The 23,300-nt window shown below is 33.6% G+C and overlaps 5 protein-coding genes across 6 annotated transcripts; 3 read left to right on the plus strand and 2 right to left on the minus strand.

The window, feature by feature from the left end:
- Window positions 1-1,879: 1,879 nt before the first annotated feature.
- Window positions 1,880-2,844, plus strand: LOC123009323. Its single transcript, XM_044405545.1, has 2 exons — window positions 1,880-1,961; window positions 2,018-2,844. Exons 1-2 carry the CDS (start codon window positions 1,919-1,921, stop codon window positions 2,809-2,811), a joined length of 837 nt encoding a protein of 278 aa, XP_044261480.1. The 5' UTR covers window positions 1,880-1,918; the 3' UTR covers window positions 2,812-2,844.
- Window positions 2,845-6,196: 3,352 nt separating this feature from the next.
- Window positions 6,197-8,254, minus strand: LOC123009320 (odorant receptor coreceptor). Its single transcript, XM_044405542.1, has 8 exons — window positions 8,202-8,254; window positions 7,958-8,130; window positions 7,641-7,912; window positions 7,429-7,592; window positions 7,169-7,382; window positions 6,932-7,124; window positions 6,524-6,884; window positions 6,197-6,471 (listed from the first exon to the last, which is right to left on the minus strand). Exons 2-8 carry the CDS (start codon window positions 8,128-8,130, stop codon window positions 6,421-6,423), a joined length of 1,428 nt encoding a protein of 475 aa, XP_044261477.1. The 5' UTR covers window positions 8,202-8,254; the 3' UTR covers window positions 6,197-6,420.
- A 5,240-nt stretch (window positions 8,255-13,494) lies between these two features.
- On the plus strand, window positions 13,495-17,779 carry LOC123008393 (alpha-tocopherol transfer protein-like). The gene is made up of 4 exons (XM_044404172.1): window positions 13,495-13,652; window positions 15,612-15,760; window positions 16,330-16,959; window positions 17,491-17,779. The coding sequence occupies exons 2-4, from the start codon at window positions 15,616-15,618 to the stop codon at window positions 17,640-17,642; spliced, it is 927 nt and encodes a 308-aa protein (XP_044260107.1). The 5' UTR covers window positions 13,495-13,652; window positions 15,612-15,615; the 3' UTR covers window positions 17,643-17,779.
- Window positions 17,780-18,926: 1,147 nt separating this feature from the next.
- Window positions 18,927-20,169, minus strand: LOC123008692 (E3 ubiquitin-protein ligase RING1). The gene has a single exon (XM_044404654.1). It carries the CDS (start codon window positions 20,122-20,124, stop codon window positions 19,012-19,014), a length of 1,113 nt encoding a protein of 370 aa, XP_044260589.1. The 5' UTR covers window positions 20,125-20,169; the 3' UTR covers window positions 18,927-19,011.
- A 432-nt stretch (window positions 20,170-20,601) lies between these two features.
- Window positions 20,602-22,625, plus strand: LOC123009285 (probable tyrosyl-DNA phosphodiesterase). 2 transcript variants are annotated; one of them, XM_044405483.1, is made up of 7 exons: window positions 20,602-20,699; window positions 20,749-20,847; window positions 20,896-21,271; window positions 21,317-21,442; window positions 21,489-21,584; window positions 21,631-22,197; window positions 22,245-22,625. In XM_044405483.1, the coding sequence occupies exons 1-7, from the start codon at window positions 20,663-20,665 to the stop codon at window positions 22,573-22,575; spliced, it is 1,632 nt and encodes a 543-aa protein (XP_044261418.1). In that variant the 5' UTR covers window positions 20,602-20,662; the 3' UTR covers window positions 22,576-22,625. The 2 variants fall into 2 exon arrangements, with proteins under 2 accessions (XP_044261418.1, XP_044261419.1); XM_044405484.1 differs by having other exon boundaries at window positions 20,602-20,681.
- The last annotated feature ends 675 nt before the right edge of the window (window positions 22,626-23,300 follow it).

The following is a 23,300-nucleotide window of genomic DNA, read 5'->3' on the forward strand; positions in this document are numbered from 1 at the left end:
TGCTCGTAAAGTTTGGCTTCGGAGTAATTAAAACAGCAAAAAATGGGTAAAATAAAAACAAAACGTCGCAATTTTATTCGTGTTGTCTGTAGTTTGTTCACTGCTATAAAACTGTAAATTTTTATCACGTATACAGGATGTTTCAAAGAAATTAATTTTCCATCTTTTAAATCTTAAAAATTCTTTCTCCAAGTCCATTAGTGACCTTTAAATACTAATATTTATAAAAAATTGTATAGGACATTGATAGATAGTAATCTAGTGCATCACCTAAAATTATTTTCAATCATACAGTATGTCCCAAAAATAAGTTACGATACAAACTTGTGTTTTTTTTTTAATGAAACACCATATGTTTTTTTTTTGGATGTAGATGTAGATTTTTATGACAATGTTTTTACGCTAAACTTTTATCAGTCGACTTCGCTTAGTTTTAGAAATAAGACGTTTTTTTGACAAAAACATGCACTTTTTAAAAATTTATTACACAAAAACTAAGACAGCTAGAATAATTTTTTTCTTATTTCTGCAAAGAAGAAAGTACAGAACTTAAAGCTGTGTCAATTTTTTAGTGTTTTGCATTTATAAAGATTAATAAATTAAGAAGTTTGTTAAGATATAAATAACTTAAAAAAAAAATAATGAAACACTATTTTTTAATTTTGCATCTAATAGATTGTCTATCTAAAAAATAAACTTTTAATGTATAAATGAAAAGATAGTTAACATTCAATATTAATTGTAGCAACAATGCCGATCAATATTGTAAAAGAGATTGAGATTTTAAAAGTCGTTATAAATACTGAAATTCAAATTATTTTATTATAAAAATAAAGAATAATGGATTCAGTTTAACACAAATGTGATTATTAAGTGATATTTCTTCAATTTCTTGTGCAACTGTGCACTTTTTGGCTACTGAAACAATAGTCTTTTTTTAATGTTTAACGTTAAATATCTTTTTAGTTATTGATTATAAACATCTAAGAGTAAATAATTTTAGAAAGACAATTTAATAATCTTTTAAATTCAAAAACAATAAATAGGGTGTTATATTTAAATTTTTTAAGTTCTTGAACTTTTAACTTTTAACTTCATTTTTTTATCTTTGCAGATGCAACACACTAAAAAAATGTTACAACCTTATTGCTTGTACCTTCTTCTTTGCGGTGTTAAAAAAATATTTCTAGACGTCTTAGTTTTTGTGTAATAAATTTTTAAAAAGTGCATGTTTTCTCCAAAAAGACCGTCTTATTTTTAAAACTAAGCAAAATTAACCAATAAAAAGTTTAGCTTAAAAACATTGTCATAAAAAAATCTACATCCAAAAACGTTAAGAAACATATGGTGTTTCATTTAAAAAAACACAAGTCGTATTGTAACTTATTTTTGAGACACGCTGTATAGTTGAAAATAATTTTAAGCGATGGACTAGATTAGTATCTATCAATGTGCTATATATTTTTTTTAATTTTACTCTTTAAAGGTCACTAATGGACTTTTTCAACTCTGTGGAACACCCTGTATGTATGTAAAATGTTCCGAGAAATCGATTGGAAATTAAATTAGCTTTTCTGGATTTTCTAACCTCAACCCAATTAATATTATCCGCAAACATCACAAAAGTGACCACTTTTATGACTATTTAATAACAGTTTTCTGTCTTACTAAAGATTTGGGTATTTATTATGTTTATTGTTACAAAAAAATTAAATTTATTTCACAGTTTATTTAGCTAAAAATAATAATAAATCTGTTTTTTAACATGTCTCTTTGTTATAATTTATAACTTATTGTGAAAATGAATTATTCTTTAAGTACATTTTCCTTGTTAAAATTTGTATAAAGCTCTCTTATAAACGCATCTATTTCAGTTTGAATTAAAACTTCAACTTGTGCAGTTTTTGATGTAACTAAAATGTCCCTTTTTTGTGTCATTTTTTTCATTTTTTTAACATTGGGTACGTTTCTGTAATTTTTATTAATTTCTTTTAATGAAATTGTTTTTTTTTTCAAGATTTTTCAATCGGTTGCAATACAAATTTATGTCCGATTGCCCGTAAATTGCAATCTGAAAAACCTGTCACAAAACCTCTTTCTGCTACTTGTAATAATGGAAAAGGTGAAAAAATTGCAATAGGAATCGAGACTATCAACATTTGTTATGGCACCTCATTTACAAAAAAAATTATTGTATGTGTGAAAAATACAATGCCACTACAGAAAACTTACTGGGCAAAACACAAAATTGAAAAAGAGTATAAATCATGCCCAGAGAAGGCTTCAAAACCGTCGTGGAAAACTGATAATCTTCAAGGAGATGTCGACCTTTTTTATAAAACGATTCGAAATTATGAAGGAGAGACTTATGATAAGGGTCATCTCGCTCCTAGGTGCGATTTCAACACAGAAATTGACCGAAGTATGACCTTTTTTTATATAAATGCAGCACCGCAATGGTCATCATTCAATAAGGGAATTTGGAGGAATTTAGAACAAGGTGTGAGAGACCAAACAACCCCAGATCCACCACAATATGTTATTACAGGAACTGTCGGTTCTAGAAATTTGAATTCTTCGCACAATTTAATAAATATTCCTAAATATTTTTATAAAATCGTACTTCCTGAGCCCGTGGTTTATATTGGGTTTAATTATAACAACACAAGTGAAGAGAGATTGTGTCAACCGCTTAATTTCTGTAAATTCTTGCAAGTCCAAAATAAAAAAATCTATTGTTGCAAGTTGAATGACGACCTTATGGGGAAACTAGGATTAGAAGAAAAAGATTTGACTAAAGACCTTAACTAACAACTAAAACCACATAATAAAAAAAAGTATTTGGAATTATAGTTTCATTTTTACAAACTTTAAATGTGTTTTCCTAACAGAGGTTCCAAAAAGTCAGATTCTCCAGACGATTTTACATTTAATTTTGTTGACTCCAGGGCGCGTGATTTATTCCAAACATTCAAAAAATTGATATATTATTTCAAGGTTAGTGCCCAGAAACGCTCAAAATAACTCGATATCTCGAAAACCACTCGTCGTAGAGCACTTTAACCCGTCAACGCGTGATTTTACACATTTTTAACACTGATCTACAGAGTGTCCCAACGAAGCTTTAATTTTGTGTAAAAGAAATATCCCTTCGGGTTAATGCTTTGGTTTAATTCTTTTATACTAGAAAAGTAAATTTTGAAGGTTTTCGCGACGTAACATTGACATACATAGTGTCTCAACTAAGATTACATTGTTCAGTATTAATTATTTATTATTATTTTACTAAATTTAGAGTATACAGGGTGTTTGTTTTTCGTGCTCCACCATGGGGATCTCAGTTATTATAAGAGGTCGGGCAAAAAAAAAGTTGCGCATTTTTATGCTGAACAATAATCTGGAAGAAAATTTATTGTGTCAATTTTTGAATTATTGCAAAAAAACGAAAATTTGTAGTTTTTGTTTTTATTTTTACAAGCAAAAACTAAAAAACCTAGACGTTTTGAACTAGGACTTTCTTAAGGCACTTTTTTCCAAGGAATCTAAATCTGTCATCGTATTTTCCAAGGCGCTCTTGATATCAGAGTTACAACACTCAACTTTGGATTTCCTTATGGACGCCATATTTGATTTATGTATTTTTGAAAAGTCTTTTTGTTTCTGATTACAACGATATGATTAAATTTTACATGGTGATTAAAATTAAGAAAAAGCATTTTTGCAAAGAGTGCTTTGGAAAAAATGCCACCAATTTCAATTAACAAACTTAATTTTGGCAGTTTAATTGAATTTGGATCTGGATCTGACATTTGCGTCAAGCTTACCTACTTAAAAACAAAGTTTTTGAAATAGGAACAACGTGATAAACTAGAACTTATTCTTCGCAAAACAAAACAACACAAGTTATAAAAGATGCCTTGGAAAATACGATGACAGATTTAGATTCCTTGTAAAAAAGTGCTTTAAGAACGTCCAAGTTAAAAACGTCTAAGTCTTTTAGTTTTTGCTTGAAAAAATGAAAAAGAAAATCACAAATTTCCGTGTTTTTTTCCAATAATTCAAAAACTAAAAATAACACAATAAATTTTCTTCAGATTATTGTTCAGCATAAAAATGCGCAACTTTTCCCTAATTTAACCGACCTCGTTTCTCTTATAATAACTGAGATCCCCATGTATACCCCCTGTATAGGAAATAGGTGCTTCAATAAAAAACATTTAGTTGTATTGTTTTTTTATTTAAATGAATAGTACAAATAATTGTTCGACGACGTTATAGGAGAGGCATTATCTATTTTTATTTGTTTCAAAATAAACATCTGCTTTTTAATACCTTTTTAAGAGCTTTAAATTTATAACTTGTTGTAACAATGAATCATTTTAAATTTTGTGGACAATATGTACAATGCACTGATTAGATTAGAAAATTTTGCATATAAATGTAGTCCAACTTGTGCAATTAAATGTAATTTAATTAAAAATGTTTCCTTTCTGCAACATTTTTTTCATTTTCTTAACACCAATAAGTAAGTTTTTTTAGATTTTTATTAGTTTAAAATATATTTTTTAGAATTTTCAATGGCTTGCAATCCAACTATTATTATTTATCGACCTGACTCTAACCCTTTACCAAGTGAAATAATTTACAATGAACAATTTTTTAAACCAAGCCCACTTTCCCCTTCTTGCGATTTTAACACCGAAATTGACCAAAAAATGACGTTTTTTATAAAATCGTTTATTTGGGTTATAAAAATTTTTGGGATTAATTCTGATTGAGAGGAGAAAAAGTTGTGTCAACCGCGAAATTACTGTGATTTGTTACAATTTCAACATAATTCGAAACAAATTTATTGTTGCGACCTTGGTTACGAACTTTTGACGATCTTGGGACTTGAAATTGAAGATCTAGACGATGAGTCAACCAACAAGTATGATTACCTTCTATGATTATTTTAATTAAATGCATAATCCATAAAAATGACTAAAGTAATTATCCCATAATACCTATATTAAAAAGCAATCATATATTTTGATTTATTCTTTGTTTTAAATTCTAAGTAATTTCAGAAATTTTAGATGAGACAACCTGTGTTAAAAACATTTATAATTATAATGTTAAAAAATCCAGTGTTGTGAAACTAAAAGTATGTCTTTAATAGATTGTTAAGTTTAATGAAATGTCAGAACATTGATAAATTTGACATATAACTGACAAGAGTTGATGAAACTATTCAAGACACACAGTCTTTTGTAACAGTTCGTATATGTATTTTTGTGATGTGAAAGAATAATTCTCTGATTGGATTAAAAATAACAAAAAAATTGCAGAACATCAACACATTTGCACATAGTCGGCTGTAGTTTTGAAATTATGTTGGCAACATGTTCCGTGCTTATTTCATTCAATAGCTTAATTTAAATTAAGGTATGCAACCAACAATACATTTCCGGCATTTTCCTATATTGGGCGATTTCTTTTCAAATAAAACTCGTCTAGCGTTGAGAAACGATTGCTTCATCGATCACTGGTAGTCTTTTGAGCAAACTATCCACTTAAAACTTTCTCTCGAAGAACACAAAACGCCACTTTAAATCTCTTCCGAGCATCTCTCTCAATAGAGAGCGGCGCAAAATTCTAAATATCAATTCTCTTCACTTCCTTTTATTTACTTTGTTCTTTATCCATCTGTTTACGATATCGAAACAATACAATCGAAAACTGCCACTAAAAGGGATAAAAGGTGCGTCCTCGAGACCCTCTCTCGCCGTTTATTTTTATCGATTCGCGAAGAAAACCCTCGGAAAAATCTCCGCGTGCTTGAATTCCGACGAAATTATCAAAGTTAAGTTAAATACCTTTCATGTTTGAAATGTAGCGTTCTTGAGATATAATTTCCCTCTTTAAAAATTGAATAGAAACGGCTTTTTAAGCGAATAAAAGGAGAAACAGCCAAGAAATCGACTCACCTGTGACCGGGCCACTTGATTGTCAAACCGCCGGAAAATAATTGAGCAGGACCGGCTTTACGAGCGACCCGACACAGGACCGGACTTGTTTTTCCGCGATTTATTATTTACTAAGACATTGTTGTGTGGAAATTGGCGCAAGATGGCGCTCGAATTTCCCCGGGCGACGATCGATTTCACCCCCGCAAGGAGATAACGCAAAGGTTGGCCCAATAAAAAAACCGAAATACTTGGGTAAACTTTATTTAGTTAAAATAGAAGTAACTAAATCTAGAGCGTTATTGTATTTCCCCTTGTCACCGCCATTTGTTCAGGTACTCGCCATCTTGAAATAAGACACTTATGAATGCTTAGTGTAACTTGAAAAATCGGTGCCGTCTAATTATCACAATTTTTAAAACGTCACGTGCAGAAATTAAGGAACTACCAACCGTACGCAACGAATTACCCTTCATTTCAATTGTACCAACACCATGAAGTAGGTTACGACAGCACCCAGTACCTATCGACACGACAGTTGATAAAAATCACCAAATCTAGGGATTTTCACTCACCGAAGCGAACAAATCTAACGAAATTGTGAAGAATTTAGCACCGGAAATAGACATTGCTTTTTGACATTGTTGACAGACGATTTGGACGAAAGTCTTGGCCTCCTCTGATCCATCATACCAATGACAGCTGTAGGCCGCCTCCATCACTGAAGAACTTTCTTCAATGAGACGATTTCCGAAAATACAAAAATGAAACACTTGAGCTAAAGCAAAAAGAAGATATCCTAGAACAGTAGCGGCGTATTTGTCCACCCCTGTTATTTTGGTGGCCTGATACGCCAAAAGTGTCAACATAATCGTAGAAGTCAACATGTGGAGCAGTAGTGCCACACCATAAGCATCACCAATAGCCGTCACCAACCTAAAAAAACAAAAATAACTAAGTTACTTGATTCAATTTGGATATACCTGACGACGTGTTTGTGCCTTTCTACCCAGTATTTAATCGCCGACCTGACCATCAGTTCTTGTTTTTTCGTCAAACCATTTGGTCCCACACCCCCACTACCGAAATTCTGCAAAGCCCCGCCCCGAAAATGGCCGCCGAGTTCCTGCCGAGTGCTATAGACCCCTTTAAGGTCGTCGTTTTTCTCATTGTAATCTGGAATCGAGCAATTAGGAATGAAATTTTTATTAGGTTGGTACCATTTTCGATGAGATTGTCTTGAGAGGTGGCGCTCGGTGCTCGGAAAAGGTCGGCACTCTTCGGGACGTAAGTGTCAAGCGTTGCGGAGAGTTCCATCAAGGGTTTCATGATTTCTTTCAAGTGTTGCAATTGTTCACAAGCGAAAATCAACCAAGAACAGAAGAGACTGTCGAGGAGATTTGCGTGGCATAGTGAGAAAAAGACGTAGTAAATCTGGGGATTTTTCATTAGTTACGTTGGTGTTTGGGGAAGTACATACTTGGAACACGAGGGTTAAGTAGTAGGGCATGCCACTCATGGCGTCCCATGGGTACCAAGCCTTGACCAGCAGTCGTGGAATGGGTTCTGTGATGGTCAAATTTTCGTTTTCTGGGTCTTTGATGTGGTGGACGCTGTCACCCACGAACGTGATTGAAGTCCAAGCTAAAAGCAATTATTTAAAAAAATTGTCAAAAGTACCAAAAGTGGTACCAATAGCACTAAAAGACGTCCACACGATTATGATATATAGTAGGCGTCGCATTTTCTTCAAAGAAATTGCATGGTACCGATTATTTGACTCCACAAATAATGGATGACTGTTTGGTTGGTTCCAAATCCCTAAAGTTCGGTAAAAAAGTTTAGATCTGACTGCAAAATATACAAATTTTGTGACACAATGAGTGAAAAATAGAACCGTGATGGTGTTTGCAGCCAAATCATTGACATCTCCTCGTTCCAATACCAAATTAACAAAATTGCAACTAGAAAAAAATCCCTAGACTAAATTTTGACTTGACCTGACTTACCCATATTGCACTAGAACGAACACCAAGTGCATGCAACAATAGCCCAACCTTAAGGTATGCAAGGCACCTGAATTATCGGCATGATAATTCAGCATAAAATGCCCGGATGCTTGAATGAGCCGAATGTTGGGCATAAGGTCGGCCACAAGGCCGGTGACCTTGAATTTCATCATCTGGAACCCAGGTTAAATTTTGGTATTGTGATAACGTGTTTACAACCAATGGTTGATTTTTGGTTACCAACCTTGAATGATTGAAATTCACACCCACATCAGTAAGTTGTCAGATGGAACCTCCGCACTCGACTGCTTATAGGAATAAGTGGTACGAGGGTGAATGGGGGTGAAAAAAACTCTCCGAAATCGTGGACCAATAGATGGGAAAGAGGTAGAAGGATTGGTTGATGGATTGTCACGTGATGGAAGATTGAAGTCTGGTTGGGATCTTGTCTGTAATTTAAAAAGACGGATTTTGAAATATTGATGAGATGAGGGTTGGGGATTTGTCATCAATTGATTTAATTTATTATTCTTCGCTAATGGAGAGGGTAGTTAATGATACGGTTATAGGGTGGATCGATGGGGACGAGGTCGGTACTTAGCAAGAGTACTCATTTTTGGGCATATTTAAGACAACTAATTGCTATTTTATTAGCATTGTGCTAAATTATTTCGAGTTTTGATGAGAAACAACAGGGGTGACCCTTTTTTCTGAGGCTCGAGTTCTGGTAAAAACCCAATAAAAAAATTCTTAGAAGCAAAGCCCTTTGCATTTTGGATTTGTATACCTATACTAGATCTACAGAAATTATTCAACCGTTTTCGCTACTGTTTTTAGCCTAATTATCAAAATTTTTATGAAAAAATTAAAACTTTTAAGAGCTAACAAATAAATTTAGAATAAAGAGCAGTATGTGAATTTTTGAATGTTAAAATATTTCGCAATTCAAATTTCGATTTTTGCCTTTTTTGTAATTTTCAATATTAGGACGCTCTTAATTTTCTTGTTACATTAAACACATGTCAAAAAATTTCTTTTTTTATTTTTTTTATTTTTATTTTAAAGCTCGTACTGCAAAGTTTAAAAAGGCGTCATTTTGTATTAATGCTGTGATTTAATTTTTCACTATTTAGCAAATAGCCCTTAAAACTAGTTTTGAGGAGCATTTAGTTTGTTTATAGGTCATTGCTTATTGAAAAATTTTAGATTTGTATTTTTGGATGAACAGAAAAGTCAGGCATTTTATTACCAGTTAAAAAAAAAATTGAGGGCTATGGATTTTTGAAGGGCCATAGTTAAAAAGTTGTATCGTTTGTCAAATAAACCTAAAATTTCAATTTTTTTAATCTAGTGTATGAGGGCCTTGCATTTTTAAACGTATCATTTCAGTAGTATAAGTAGTGTAAGTATATTGTGAATTGTTTTATGGCATTGCCCTTCTTTTTTGAAACGTGAATTAAAAATTTTAAAGAACCTTAACTTCAATAGAATGATATAATTTTAATTTTTTGTTTTTCAAATCGCCCTTAAAATCGTATTTTGAAAGTCGAGAATTAATTTTAATAAGTTTTTTAAAGGCCATTGAGTATGAATTAATAATTTTTAAATCTGTGTTTTCTTTAATAAAGAAATTAGTGTAGGTATAACGCGTTTTATGACCAGTTTCTGATAAATTGTGCAACTTTAAAGGGCCAAGGCTAAAATTTTACGCATTATTTGCCCAATGGCCCTTAAAATCTTACTATGTACCTTTTTGTTATCTAAAATTTGCAATAACATCTGTAGTGTAATGGCCCTCAATTCTTATTTTGATGGGCCATGACTTATATTAATGATTCAATTTGATTCTTCTACAATGTTTGACTGTATTTTTGAGGGCCGTTTGCCAATTTTAGATTTACTTTAGGGGCCTTACGTACTAAATAATTTTTTAGCAAAGGAAAAGACTAAAGTTTAATATTTATTATGATTGTAGTTTATGTAGATAAAACGTTTTATGGTCAGTGGAGGAAATATTAGGGGCCACAAGTAGGTATATTATAAATTGTTTTGTGGCAGGGCCCTTTTTTTTTTGAAACGTGAATAAGAAATTTTAAAAAGGCATAACTTTAATAGAATGATATAATTTAATTTTTTTATGTTTCTCAAATCGCTCTTAAAATCATATTTTGAAAGTCGAGAAAGAATTTTAATAGGTTTTTTACAGACCCTTAAGTATGAATTAATTTAAAATCTGTGTTTTTTGAACAAAGAAATTAGTTTAGGTAACGCGTGTTATAACCTGTTTCTGAAAAATTGTAAACTTTAAAGGGCCAAGGCTAAAATTTTACGAATTATTTGTCCAATGACCCTTAAAATCTTACTGTATACTTCTTTGTTATCTAAAATTTGCAATAAAATCTGTTTTGTAGTGGCCCTCATTGCTTATTTTGACGGACCATGACTTATATTAATGATTCCACTTGATTCTTGAACAATGTTTGACTGTATTTTTGAGGGCCATTTACCAATTTTAAATTTACTTTAGGGGCCTTACTTATCAAATATTTTTTTGGCAAAGAAAGAGACTAAAATTTAGTTTTATTTTTATTTTATTTTATTTTTCTCAAATCACCCTTAAAATCATATTTTAAATGTGGAGAATTAATTTTAATAGGGTTTTTACAGGTCCTTCAGCATGAATTCATTTAAAATATGTGTTTTTTGCACTAAACAATTAGTTTAGGTAACGCGTTTTATGACCAGTTTCTGAAAAATTGTGCAACTTTAAAGGGCCAATACTAAAATGGCCCTTAAAATGTTACTCTGTACCTTTTTGTTATCTAAAATCTGTTGTGTATTGGCCCTCAATTCTTATTTTGACTTTTATCAGTGATTCAATTTGAATCTTGTACAATGTTTGATTGTATTTTTGAGGGCCATTTACCAATTTTAAATCTACTTTAGAAACCTTACTTACTAAATAATTTTTTGCAAAAAAAAAGAATAAAGTTTAGTATTTATTATGATTGTAGTTTATGTAGATAAAACGTTTTATGGTCACTGGAGGAAATATTAGGAGCCACAAGTAGGTATATTGTGAACTGTTTTGTGTCATGGCCCTTCTCTTTTGAAACGTAAATAAAAAAAATTAAAATTTTAAATAACTTCAAATTTTATTTTTTTATGTTTCTCAAATCGCCCTTAAAATTATATTTTGAACGTCGAGAGTTAATTTTAATAGGTTTTTTACAGGCCCTTGAGTATGAATTAATTTAAAATCTGTGTTTTTTGAACAAAGAAATTAGTTTCGGTAACGCATTTTATGACCAGTTAGTGAAAAATTGCCAAGGCTAAAATTTTACGCATTATTTACCTACTGGCCCTTAAAATGTTACTCTGAACTTTTTTGTTATCTAAAATCTGTGGTGTATTGGCCCTCAATTTTAACGGGTCATGACTTATATTAGTAATTCAATTTTATTCTATGTTTGTATTTTTGAGGGCCATTTACTAATTTTAAATCTACTTTAAGGGCCTTACTTACTAAATAATTTTTTGCAAAAAAAAGAATAAAGTTTAGTATTTATTATGATTGTAGTTTATGTAGATAAAACGTTTTATGGTCAGTTGAGGAAATATTAGGGACCACAAGTACTTTTGCCAAATATTATAATAATCGAATGGCGTAAAAAACTATTAATTTTAAAGTTTCCACCACTATATTTTTAAAATCAATTTGAGAATTATATTCCGCAATCTAAACGGTTGCAGCTTCAAAAAACCGTTTATTGCCGTTTTAAACTGGTTTTATTGTACGCAGTTTGCGATTATAATCAACCATCTGTTGCAAAATTGTATAAGATTCTTCCTATTTCCCTGACATCAGCTCAAGTCGAACATAACAGAAACTGAACCAAATCCATTTTAAAAATACGTGAGTTTATTGTAGCGCAACGATGTTATTCCAAATACACACACACAGTTTTTCTCTTTTTTAATTAAATTATTAATGGTGAGCACGTACATAGATTTTAAAATGTATAACAATAAAAGAAACAATGATATAACAAAACTTCCTCGAATTAGTAATTATTTTGTTGGGATTGCGCCACAAAAATGAGAAAATTGGCCAAGATTGTTATTAGTTGGAATAAAATCCTTTCTCTCGCGATACACCTGTAATATTATTGATTAAACGTGGGTTTTATTCTTTTAATTATTTATTTAGAGTAGTTATCGATATCATGACTCGTTAATACTCGAAATGAGACGTATTAGACTTGCCCCACTTTATATATGATTTCTAATTTAATTTACGAAATAATTAATTTTAATCACAATTGAATTATTTATAAACTTATTAAAAATCAGCGAATACACATGTCGGACATAATTAATTTCACGTTGGGAAAATTTAATTGAATTTTCTTAACGAGGAAAAATGAACGAACGGATTAAATAGATGACAGCGAGTGAAATTCTCCTGTAAACAAGTTTTCACGATATTTTCAGCATGCTTCAACATTTGCAATTTCAGGAGGTTTTTTATGATGTCGCTGAACGACACTTATTGATGTGATCAGGGAACGAAATTCGACGAAATTAAATTGTTTTCGATTACATCGCGGTAGGCGAGGTGATGAGTGTTTGGACCGATGAAAAACCGATGGAAAATTATTTGACAAGGGAAATTCTTAAAATTTGTATATTTTTTTTTGTTAAAAACTGATGATTTTTGGTTATATTGTTTACTGGATAAGGTGAAATAATAATGGTGAATTTTTTTTTTCAAAATTCGTTTTAGTTTAGAACTTCAAGATGGCGGAATTTTATAAACTTGTCTATAACAAGGCTATTTTTCATCAAAAACTTATGATTTTAAGTTATATCGTTTACTAGATGATGTAGATTGTGACAGGGCAAAAATTTTGATAAAATTCGTTTTAGTTTAGAACTTCAAGATGGCGGAATTTTATAAACTTGTCTATAACAAGGCTATTTTTGATCGAAAACTTATGATTTTTAGTTATATCGTTTACTAGATGATGTAGATTATGATAGGGTAAAATTTTTTATAAAATTGCATTTCGTTTAGAATTCCAATATGGCGCAGGTAAGGGGTTCACGTCTGAACTTATTTTTTATAGTTTTATTTAACAGTAAAATACAGTTAATGTAAAATCAATAAAATTTAACTGAATTTTCAAGATGGCGCGCAAATTTTTTAATTGTTTTTCCGGTGTGTCACATGTCCGACTTTCCATCCATTAACCCGTCAATTAGTCAAAACAATCGCAGTTGAGTGCTGTCGCAGCACACTTGGACGCAATTAAGCAAGACAAAATTTTCGCAATTCGTTAATTTTCCACTCGATGAAAAAACCTGCACAAAAAGCATGAAAATTCAAGCAGGCCGTCACGGTCTCAACACTAACAAAACTCATTAACGAAATTAATAAAACATATGACGGAGAAAGTACAAAAGCAGGTCACGTGACATTCTAATCGTTTTGTGATTGGTTAAGTCGCGTCGTGATAGCGGACCATTGGCCATACTGTGCTTAGCACTGGAACATACTTTTGCTATAAGAAAGGTTCTTTGGCGGCTTTCTCGCCGTAGTCTTCGACTTGGACGCACACGAAGTGTAGTGATTGAAAATTTTCAAAAAGAAAAAATAATAATTTTGTGATTTTTTTGTTCGGAAATAAAACCGGTGAGTGGGCTTTGATTATTATTGCATAATGGCGGGACTTTCTTCGACCTTAAAAATTCAGACGCGGAGAGATAAACGGGGTCACATTCTAACTGTGATTCATCGGGCTGTTAGAATGGGAGCGTTTTTTGTGGACGGGTGTAACATTGAGTCATGAAGGAAGTGAAGGAAACTAAGATTTTTCGATAAATAGAGAACGGCCATTTTGATTTTAGACTTTTTCAAAATTTGACCTCAAAACAGTGAAGTAAACCAAAGTTTTAACAGTTTCTCAGTTGGGAAATACTACCAACAAGAATATTATTATGTAACGAAATACAAGTTTTTGTTTATATTTTTCTATTTCGACGCCATATTGGCCTTAAATCAACCAAAATTAATATTTTAGTATACTTTACTCACTTTATAATCACTTACGAAGTTTTTTATTAAAACATGTTTTTTTAAGTTTGACGCCATTTTGGCTTTAAAATACAGTGTCAAAATTTTACAAAAATTAAAAAAATGCGTTATGGCATACAAAACTTGTAATTATTTAAATAATAATAATAAACTGATAATAAAGTTGTTTATTATATTTATAATAAATATTTGTGTTTTTGACATTTTGTAATATGTTTTTATATTATTTTCTCATTTTATTTTCTCTTATCTTATATTTAAAATAAGATTTAAAAACCTTTCTTCCAGATTTTAAGATTTTTACTAGTTAAAAATCTTGAAAATTAAAATTTTGTTTTTAGTTTTTCGTGTTTATGTTTTTTACTTATTTTGTATTCTTTATTTGAACTAGAAAACAATGAAATTTAATTTAAAGGTTTTACGTACTATGTTTCATACAATGAAATATATCTACCAATTTTTTAAATATTGTTTTTTAAATACAGAGTGTTAAAAAAAGATTGTAAAATATTTAAGCAGGTAATACATAGTATGAACCAAAACAAACAAAAAAGTCTTAATAAACATGACTCCACAAAGTAACGATTTCGGTGATATTGAATGTGAAAATTTTTACTAAAAGCTTTTTTTTTTGTTTGAACAGATTGAAAATAAATGTTTCAAAAAACGAATAATTTTCAATATCTCCGAAACCATTACTTTGCAGACCCATGTTTATTAAGACTTTTTTGTTTGTTTTGGTCCATACTATTACCTCCTGAAAAATTTTACAATCTTTTTTTAACACCCTGTATGTAGGAAAAAGATTTTCAAAATGTTCAAGTTTCAAATTGAGACAAACTCCAGTTTGTCAAGTGGAAAATTATTAAAAAATATTCAATATTTTATTGTTTCAGGAACTTACACCTATTAAAAATATGCATAAGTATTATATCTATCAGGTACTTTTTTTCAAATATGGCGTTATCACCATCTTGAAATTGCTTTATTAACTTTTTTTAAATCTGACGTCAAATAAAAAACAAGTTTTTTTCCATATTCTTGATGAAAATTTCTAACGATTTGAAACAACATTTAGATGAGTTTTTTGAAATAAAAATGGCTTCTTCCGCCATTTTTACTACTAATAATCCACAATTTTAATTATAGCTAATAAGGAAACGTTTAATAATTTTTAGAAAAATGCGGAAAAGAGCACATTTCTATTCTTTCTGAATTGAATTGTCTCAATTTCATTGTTTAATTTCCTGATAATTAAGACAAGCCCCCCGGTCCCCAATTAGCTGACTCGCACACCGTTACCATCGTACCATCGGCGCGTAACTTTCTAAAACGCATTAACCGGAGCAAAAATTCGGTTTCCCCAAAAAACATTGCGCAAAGTGTACCCCCCAACCGCACACACCACACAATAATTGTGCAAAAACGTGCGCGCATTGAGAGAAATACGTGACGTGTCTGAAAATACCCATCGATGAATAATTGATCGGCCATCTGTGCCCATCAATAATTCAACTTGACACGATTTTAAATAACGTCATGTGCCCCCTTGTACAGGAACATGTCAGCCCTTCTAGTCCAACCCAGCCCCGAATTGCAAATCCACATCAGAAAGGAACTCAACGAAGATGTCAACACAAGAGACAGCGATTTGCAAGCCATCAAGGATTGGCTACAGAAACAGCCCCATCTGCCCGACACTTGGGGTGAGTGAGGTTATGTAAATCGGTTACGCAACATTATTAAAGAAAGGAGAGTGATGAAATTGGATAATCTGCTGAAGAAATAACGTTATGTAATGATTTACTTTGTTGAACTGAGCTTTCTTTTAAATTTTCAACAAAGAAAGTTGACAGGTGACGTTTCAAGGTCGGTCCAGATACTGAACGATGCGACAAAAATTGCAAAAAAAAATAATTGGTGTTATTTTATTGCCACTTATCGCCTCATTTCGTAAAAGTGATTTAGATTTTTCAACATTTATTTGAGGTTAATTACGTCTATTCGGGTTATTGGATAATAAAAGCGTAAAGTAGGCAACCAGTTATACACACAATTTCGAGTTTTTGACAGGTGATGTTTCAAAGTCGGTCCGAATACGGGACGAGGCGTCAAAAATTACAAAAAATTTAGAATTTTTCAAATTGAAGAGTCAGAATATATAATTTCACACCTAATTTCGGATAAATGGTTTAGTTTTTCACGATTTGTTTGAGATTGTAGCGTCCGAAGGTTAAAGGTAGGCAACCAGTTATACATTTCCGGGTTTTCACAGACGAGCAGCGCATCATGACCTTCCTGCGCGGTTGCAAGTTTTCCTTGGAAAAGTGCAAACGTAAGCTGGACATGTACTTCACGATGCGCGCCGCCATTCCCGAGTTTTTCACCAATCGTGACATTTCCCGGCCTGAGTTGCAAGAAATCGTGAAAATCGCCCAAGGGCCCCCATTGCCGGGCCTCACCCCCGATGGGAAACGCGTCACAATCATGCGTGCCACCCTTAAGGATTTCGAAACGCCGAATATTGCCGACGCTATGAAAATCGCACTCATGATCGGGGATGTTCGGCTCGCCGCCGAGGAGGTGGGGGTGGCGGGAGATGTGTTTATTCTGGACGCTAGCGTGGCTTCAATGAATCATTTCACGAAAATCACGCCCACGATTGTTAAGAAGTTCCTGGTGTGCGTCCAAGAAGCCTACCCGGTCAAGCTCAAGGAGGTCCACGTGGTCAACGCCTCGCCGATTGTCGATACCATCATTAATTGGGTTAAGCCCTTCATTAAGGAGAAAATCAGGAATAGGATCCACATCCATCAGGATCTGGAATCGTTGTACAAGTTTGTCCCGAAGGATATTCTTCCAGAGGAGTATGGGGGGACTGCCGGGAAAATGGCCGATTTTAACGGTATGTATTTTTTAATTATTTTTTTCTACTTTGCGTTCGTACTAAGGTCCATTACGACACTGTTTTGGGTTTCGTAATGAGCAAAAACAGTGTTATAAAAATCATACTAAAAAGAGGGAAATTTAGTCTTATAATGTTGGCGACCTAACCGTTTTTCCATCGAACTGTCAGTGTCAATCGGTCTAACGCAAATGAAATTATTCAAAAACGAAATTTTTGCTGTTTGGTTTAATTAATCATCGCAAAAAATATTCCGAATGAACATGATTATAGTGGTGCATACCTTTAGATCATAGGACAAAGTAAAATAAAAGGTACTTAATAAAATAATGACGTTTCAAATTAATTTATTTCATAGCCACCACGCAATGTCGCCAACTGCCGCAAAATTCCCTACATTCCAAAATTTTTATTTTTTTGTTTAAAAGGCATGTTGTCGCACTTACTGCTTTATGCGACAAAATGCTTCTTATAAAACTCGTATCATAATGTACTATTAATTGTTTGTTTCTTATTGTTTTTTTTTTCTAGACCAATGGATGAAAACCCTCGCAGAGTACACTCCATGGTTCAAAGAACAGGAAAATATCAAAGCTGATGAGTCGAAACGTCCCGGAAAACCCACCAACTATGAAGATCTGTTCGGGCTTGATGGTAGTTTTAGACAATTGACCATCGATTAAATGGTATTGCGATTACGCTCAACCAAAGCTGAAATTATGTTTGGCGCGTCCGGAAATTTTTTTTGGCTTAATTTTTTCATTTTCATAGTCATATTTTTGTACTCATTTTTTGTATTAATAAAGTCACTTTTTTCTTACGTTTTTTGATTTACAATTTAATAATTCGAGGGACGTGAAAAAACAAATAAAAACATTTTTATTCACGAAAAGCTGCACCTGTTACAAAATATCTACAGTGATGTTTAAGTACAAACATAAAAGTTATTGCTGATGATTATCCACCAAGTATTGAATAAACCTTTGGTGGACATTAGCCTTATTGAATAATCTACAACACTCATTTTTCACATAAGCCACTTTTAGATGTGATTCAGATAAAGTCAGTAGAGGCCCATCTTGAAAGTCATCAACTTCATCAATAAAATCAAAAATGTCATCATCAAATGCAGTGTTAGCTTTGATCCATAATTTCAAAATGTTATTCAAATTTGTTTTTTTAATGACTGTTTTGAGGTAGAACTCTAAGACACTTCGACAAGCAGCATCTTCTAGACAATTTTCGATTCTATCATTGAACTTTTCAATTTGTTTAGTTGGGAATTTAATGTCAGCCATTTAGGGGCCTAAAATGACTAAATTAGAGGCAAAATGATGGAAATAAACACTCACTTGTGCCATCACTGATTTCTGATTATATTCGCATTGTTCAGATAATTGTGAGAACTTTGGCTGAGAACCTTTGGTTTGTTAATTTCCTAACCTAAAAAAGTGACTTCACAAAGAGGAAATAAATATCGATGTACGTTGCAAACATCGAATATCTTACACCGAAATCGAAAATTTAGAATTTTTCGAAATACCAGGGTTACTTTCTAGGATTTAGGAATATTTGTGTATAGGTTGCCATATATTTGGTTAGGTTGGTTTCTGGTGACAAACAAAAGATATCGTAACTAGTATCAAAATTTAGGTTAAGTCACCTGTCAGGTTGTATGGATAATTTAATTGATAGTTGACAGCAGGTTGACAGGAAACGTCAACCGACAACAAGGGGTAACCAACCTTAGGCATACAAAACTACTTCTGAAAATTCTAGTTACAAACAACATGAAAAACGTAATTTTCCTAAAAGTTCAAATCCTAGGTGGTAATTTCTTGTTGACAAATCTGTATTCCACATTTTCATAATTGGAAATTTTGCGATTTTTTTGTAATATTAGGAGTATCATGACTACAGAAACTTCGTAATTTTTGATTTAGGAAATGAAAAATAAATAACCCAACGACGTTAAATAATTGTTTATTAAATATTACATCGTACAAATCGTGCCACTTAGGGAGCCTTCGTGTTGCCCCCTTTCCGCGTTCCCTATGTCTTCTTCCACGAGTAATACATCTCCAAGGGCTTATTCACCTTCCAATACTTGTCATTAACTTGCCCCAAAGTCTGATTTCCGTTCAACTGCACATACTGTCCAGCCGTTGGCGAGATATAAATACAAAAATTAAGCAAACTGTGAGTCGTCGGGAGCTGCGAATCCAAATCAAGAGTCAACCTCATCGCCAGATATTTATGCAAATGATCAACAGTGGCATTTGCTGTTGTTTTAATATATCTGATGGAGTTTTCCTTCAAAGCCTTGACAAGGGGGTTATCACCGGACATTTCAGTGGGGTGTGGCTTAAAAACCAGCTCGATTTCGTTCAAAGTCATGGGTTCGGACGGGCCTTCGCCCTCTGTGTCAGTCTGCTCCGTGCGTTCGCTCGATTCACTCTCCTCGCTTCGTTCGGATGTTAGAGTGCTTTTGGGGCGCTTTATCGACTTGCTGATCGAACTGACGTTGGACGAGACGGGACTGGGGGGCTGCGATGGAGTGCTGCGTCCTGAAGGGGCCGGACTGCCGTTGTTCACCACACCAGTGGGGGGCTGAGTCGCCCCAACTGTGTTATTCTCATTTTGGGGCACGGGATTTTCGGGGTTTTCACCGTGACTCCGATCGATTTCGTTATTTTTCCGCGAACGATTGGGGCGATTCTGCGACTGTATTTTAATTCCTTCTGTGATGGAATTGACTAAAGCTGCCTGCGAGTGACTTTTATTCAATTTGGCCAAAACTCGTTCCTGGTGGGCCTCGTATTCATCGCGACTGGGGTAAATCTTAGAGATGAGCAAGTCGAAATTGGGGTCGGGGCGCAGGGACCGCTTCGAGACAAGTTTCTTGCGACAAGTGGGGCACTCTTTGTTGCCTGACCTCAAAGCTGTGATTATACAGTCGGAGCAGAAACGGTGGAGGCATTCCTTCGTCGTCATGGTCTTTTTCAACATGTCGAGACATATGGGGCACATGAGCTCACTGTGGAGGCTCCGGGGGGACACCGCAATTTCCGTGTTGTCGGTTATGACGTCTTGGGGGGTCCGGTGCAGCTCGTACAGGGACAACTCCCATGTTTTGTTCAGTCCAATTTGCTCGGACGTCGTCATTGCACCTCTTGTTGACTTTTTCTTGTTGACAATTATGACATATGAAAAAACGTCAACTATCACCAACCATAACAAAAAAGTAACTAAATGAACATCGAAACTCATTTCGATGTAAGAAAAACAATAAACTAATAATTGTTTAGAATCTTAGTAAGTAAAATTATAAAAAGGTTTTTTCTAAACCGATTATTAATCGACTTTATTCATGTATATGAAATGTTTTTTATTAATAAACATCTCATTACAGGCAACCAAACATGCGCGTCAGACTAGGCAACCAAATATACACACAAAATAATTGTGATTTTTTAATGGTACTAATATTGTAGAACAAATTATATTTATACCAATATCTACAATAAAAAATATTGAACATAAATACACTAACTTGTTTTAATTTAATGTAACTTTATGTCTCAATGTAGAAGATTCGATATTTTGTAGCTTACATCGATGTTTCAGGAATGTCGAAACTTACTTCCTTTCGAGGATCATTCAAAATTCTAACCTCACTCATTGTCTCGTATAAAAATTCGTAATGGATGCATTTTTGAAGGGTAAATCGGAAAATACCGGTATTTTCAACCTCATTTTAGCCCCCATAAGCTAATTACATGATTTCAGGTGGTCCTAGTAAAAAACCGAAACATGAAGTGTGCCCCCATGGTACCAAATGTTACCGCCGTAACCCTCACCATTTCAGAGAATTTGAGCACCCGCATTGTAAGTCACCCCAATTATAACCTCCAATACAAATTTCAAACGTTCTAGTAACAAAATTACTCGAAATGGAGAAAATTGAAATACCTTCAGATTTCCCTTTAGAAAAGTCTGTTTATTTGGAACAATTGGACATTTTGCGGCCCTTATTGAAGATAAAAGTGGAAATGAAACCTAGCACTAGTTCCAGAAGTGATACAAAGACTGTAGAACCCGGGACGATGCTCGAAAAATTGAAAAACGCAGCCCCTTATAATCTATTTTTTACCACAATTCCCAAGTCGGCAGAGACTCTCAAACACCCGACATCCATAACCTTTACAGATTTGTTGTGCCCCAGTTTGGGTGAATTAAAATGCTCATTACAAATTAATTTCATGATTGATATCATGTGGTTGATGGAACAATACAGGGAACGCAATTTGGGGTAAGGGGGCCTCGAAAAGTCCACTAAGACTCAATTAAATTCTAGGAAAAAACCACTCACCATTTTGTACGGCGACGAGTTCCCAAAAATGAAAGAATTCATTGAGAAATTTCTACCAAACGTTACCCACCATTACGTCAAAATGAAAGACCCGTTTGGGTGTCACCATTCGTGAGTTTCACTTTTCAATTAATTTAAAAAAAACTGATTTTTTTAGTAAAATTGGAATTTATTTTTATGAGAACAATTCCCTTCGTGTTGTTATCTCCACGGCTAATCTTTATTATGAGGACTGGAACCATTACAATCAAGGGTACCAACCCCCTAACACTAAATACGTACCTAATAACAGATTCCAGGCTTTGGTTGAGTCCCCCTTGTCCCCAACTCCCGGAACCCGCCTCTGAAAAATCCGGTGAATCCCCTACTGGCTTCAAAGCGAGTCTTCTAAACTACCTGAAACACTACAATTTACCAGTTTTAAAACCATGGATTGATTATGTCAAAAAGGCCGATTTTAGTGCCATTCGTGTGTTTCTTGTGACTTCAGTTCCGGGGAAACACTACCCGGAATCGCAAGGGAGTCACGTGCACCACGTTGGTGATTTACTATCGAAACATTGTAGTCTCCCTGTGAAGACAGGGCCGGACAGTGAGGGGCCCCTCTCGTGGGGGATCATCGCCCAAGCATCCAGTATCGGCTCATTGGGGAAATCCCCGGCTGAGTGGCTCAGAAGCACAATTTTGAGGAGTCTCGCCGGTCATAAACAAACCCAACTTGTCTCGAATTCGAACGCAACTCTTAGTATTATTTTCCCGACTGTTGATAATGTCATGAATGGGTATTTTGGGCCCGAAAGTGGGGGCTGTTTGCCCTACTCGAAACAAACCAATGAGAAACAGCGCTGGTTGCAAAGTTACTTACAGTAAGTGTTTTTTCATATATTTTTTCAGTGTTAATTATTTTTTACAGTCAATGGAAAGCTGATAAACTGGGGCGGAGTCGCGCAATGCCCCATATTAAAACCTACTGTCGTGTGTCACCATGTTTGACCAAGTTGGCTTGGTTTCTTATCACCAGTGCCAATTTATCAAAGTCGGCGTGGGGTGGAAACTTACAGAAAGATAAAGGGGCCTATGTGAGGAGTTACGAGGCGGGAGTCATGTTTCTCCCAAAGTTTTTCGACGAGGAATATTTCGAAATCGAGACTTGTCTCAACGGAAAAAATACTAAGTTGTTCCCCTTTATGTACGACCTGCCGCTGACTGAGTACAAGTCCAGCGACTACCCGTGGTGTAATTAATTAACTTGGAATGTTTTTAAGTTTGTAAAAATAAAAGTTTCAAAAACCGAGTTGTTTTTTTGAAAATTGCGCCTTTGGGTCCCACCACCACCACAAAAAAGTTAAGGCTCATAGAAACCAAGAAGGATATCGATAGGCGGAGCCAATGCGTACTCGGTGTAGTGGGGAAACTTGAGCAGTGGCGTAACACAGAACTATTCTGTGATAAAAAGAAAATTGTAGAGTTGCATTTTTTTTTGTACATTCATTGACTGAGATTTTAAATATAAAAAATTCATACGATGCTCCACGATTATTTCAAATATACGGTGATATTAATTTCTGTATAAATAAAAGACGAACAAAAAGTAACGAATAGATTCGTTTATTGAAAATATAAACATATTAAAAAACAATATTTGTATCATAATTAATTTTTCAAAGTTAATATTTATAAGATGCCCCTGTTAATAAGTAGGTGTATTAAACATTTTTTAGTGATGTTTTGATTTCATACCTAATCAATAACATGTAAGAATTTTAATACACTGGGGGACACGGAATTTTGGACAATTTGTCATTTGACTGACATAAAAATGTAAAACGGACCTTAAGCAACTAACCTCTCTTTCGGTTTTTGTAGTTTTTATCCTGGCAGCTAGAGAAAAAATGACAACAAATCAAAATAATTTATTGAACCTATATTAAAATACGTATTGCTGACATTATTGTTTCGGAAAATCGAC

The sequence above is a fragment of the Tribolium madens genome, unplaced genomic scaffold (assembly GCF_015345945.1).
Source record: "Tribolium madens isolate multiple individuals breed KSU strain unplaced genomic scaffold, Tmad_KSU_1.1 Scaffold_71;HRSCAF=194;Tcas5.2_LG6, whole genome shotgun sequence".
NCBI classification, from domain to species: domain Eukaryota; kingdom Metazoa; phylum Arthropoda; class Insecta; order Coleoptera; family Tenebrionidae; genus Tribolium; species Tribolium madens.